The 1,745-nt window shown below is 39.1% G+C and overlaps 1 protein-coding gene across 1 annotated transcript; it reads right to left on the bottom strand.

Annotated features, from left to right (window-relative positions):
• Positions 1-340: 340 nt before the first annotated feature.
• Positions 341-1,270, bottom strand: LOC127674552 (hemogen-like). The gene has a single exon (XM_052170279.1). The coding sequence runs from the start codon at positions 1,268-1,270 to the stop codon at positions 341-343; it is 930 nt and encodes a 309-aa protein (XP_052026239.1).
• Positions 1,271-1,745: the final 475 nt, after the last annotated feature.

Raw genomic sequence — 1,745 nt, 5'->3', positions numbered from 1 at the left:
ATACAAATAATTAAGTAGCAGAGCATATACACATGCATGGACAACCTCTAAAATTATAGTTTCATTATGAACTTAAAATATAGTTCTCTCTGACATGTTCCATAAATGCCAAAAATTCAAATTACAATATAATGCAAACTGTAGAGATTGCTATAACAGCTTGAGAAAATAATACACATGAAAATATTAATATATCTGTTGGAATACAATTTTATGCTTGAATATTGTAAAAGCAAAGCACAATACTAGATATCATGTCAGGGACAAAACCCTTGAGAAAGTATTGGAATTCCTGATACTTTTGGTTCTGTTTAGACTTTTTCACTCATTTTATGAAAGTCTAAGTGTTAACTTTCTGGTGTATACCAGTGTCCTGATCTTCAGATGTATCAGTTCCTTGAATTTCTTCTATGAAGCAGTCATAATGTTCATCACTCTTCTGATGTCTTTTATTATAAAGGTCTTCAATCCCAGACATTTCCTGGTAAGCTTCAGGTGAGCATTTCTCATCTCCACATATTTCTTGACATGTTTCAAGTGAATTTACTTCAGGCTTAGGTGTTACTTCAGTTACTTCATCGTAAGAATCTGTGGGTACAGTGATTTCTTTACAAATCTCACTTAAAAGGTAATCAGGTTCATCTGCTCCGTGTGTTTCAGCTGTAGGTAGGAGTTCCAGACAGGTGAAGAAGTCTTCAGGCCTAGATGCTTTTAGATGTTGCTCAAAAGTGATTTTCTCTGATTCAGGTGATCGGCCTGTGTTGAGAAGAAAGTCTTCACGTCCAGCCAAATATTGGTCTATTAGAGAACAACAGTTCATTACTTCTGTATCATGGTATCTACCAGAATTTCCCCCACATATAAAGCTTTCCTGGTGTATTTCAAAAGAATATTCTTCAGGAAGGTCTTTTGGAGATGAAGTTAAATGTGGAAGGGCTTCTGTTTCAGAGTACTGAGATTCTTTCTGGGCAGGTGTCACCTGTGTTTCCTTTTCTACTGGTAATAGAGGTTCAGCATTTGTTTTTGAACATTGTTGTTTATTTAAACCCCTTTTCTTTGCCTTCCTTGATCTCCTTCTCTTGTGAATCTTGTGTTCCTCAAAGTGCCATTGTAACATTTGCTTCTTTTGTGTTTCCTGTTTTCTTTTTTTGAGTTGTTCTCTATTTCGTAAACACCAAGATCCAATGACAACTGGCTCATAGTTCTTTTCTTGGTCAGTGTCACTTGTCTGGTAGAGTATCCCATGAGATTGGTCTTTCTTATGTTCCATCTTACCACGTTAGCTTCATGCCTTCCTTCCAGGAGTAAGTCAGGAAGAGAGCTTTCAGACAGTCACTGCTCTTCCTGCTGTCTCCCTGTCTGAGAAGGGAGTCTTTCTATCACAAAGCCTTTGGTGATGATGCTAATGCTGATGAGATGATGACATGCTTACCATTCTGTGAGCTCATAATGGTAACTAACCCTACCATAATGGTAAAGGCACTATCTTACTTACTATTAACTTTAATAAATAGTTTTATTAAGTAAGAAGCAAAAATATATTTAAAAATGATGGTGGAAAATATTCTTTTGAGGGGCAGGGGCGGCGGCGGCGGTGGCGGCAGTGCAGCAGTGGCTGGTCCAGCTGAAGGGCCATCAGCAGGGGAACCAAGGCGACACAGGGTCCAGTTAGGCCCTGCACCCACGACCACTGACCTTCTCTGGCCAGCCGGGCTGCAAACAGCTGCGGATTTGCGGTGCCTTTT

Source organism: Apodemus sylvaticus, chromosome X (assembly GCF_947179515.1).
Source record: "Apodemus sylvaticus chromosome X, mApoSyl1.1, whole genome shotgun sequence".
Taxonomy (NCBI): Eukaryota; Metazoa; Chordata; class Mammalia; order Rodentia; family Muridae; genus Apodemus; species Apodemus sylvaticus.
This window is presented reverse-complemented; position numbering and strand designations above follow the sequence as displayed.

Bases quoted from the DNA above. Each gene is read 5' to 3' on its own strand.
- LOC127674552 (XM_052170279.1), bottom strand. From the start codon at position 1,270: ATGGAACATAAGAAAGACCAATCTCATGGGATACTCTACCAGACAAGT.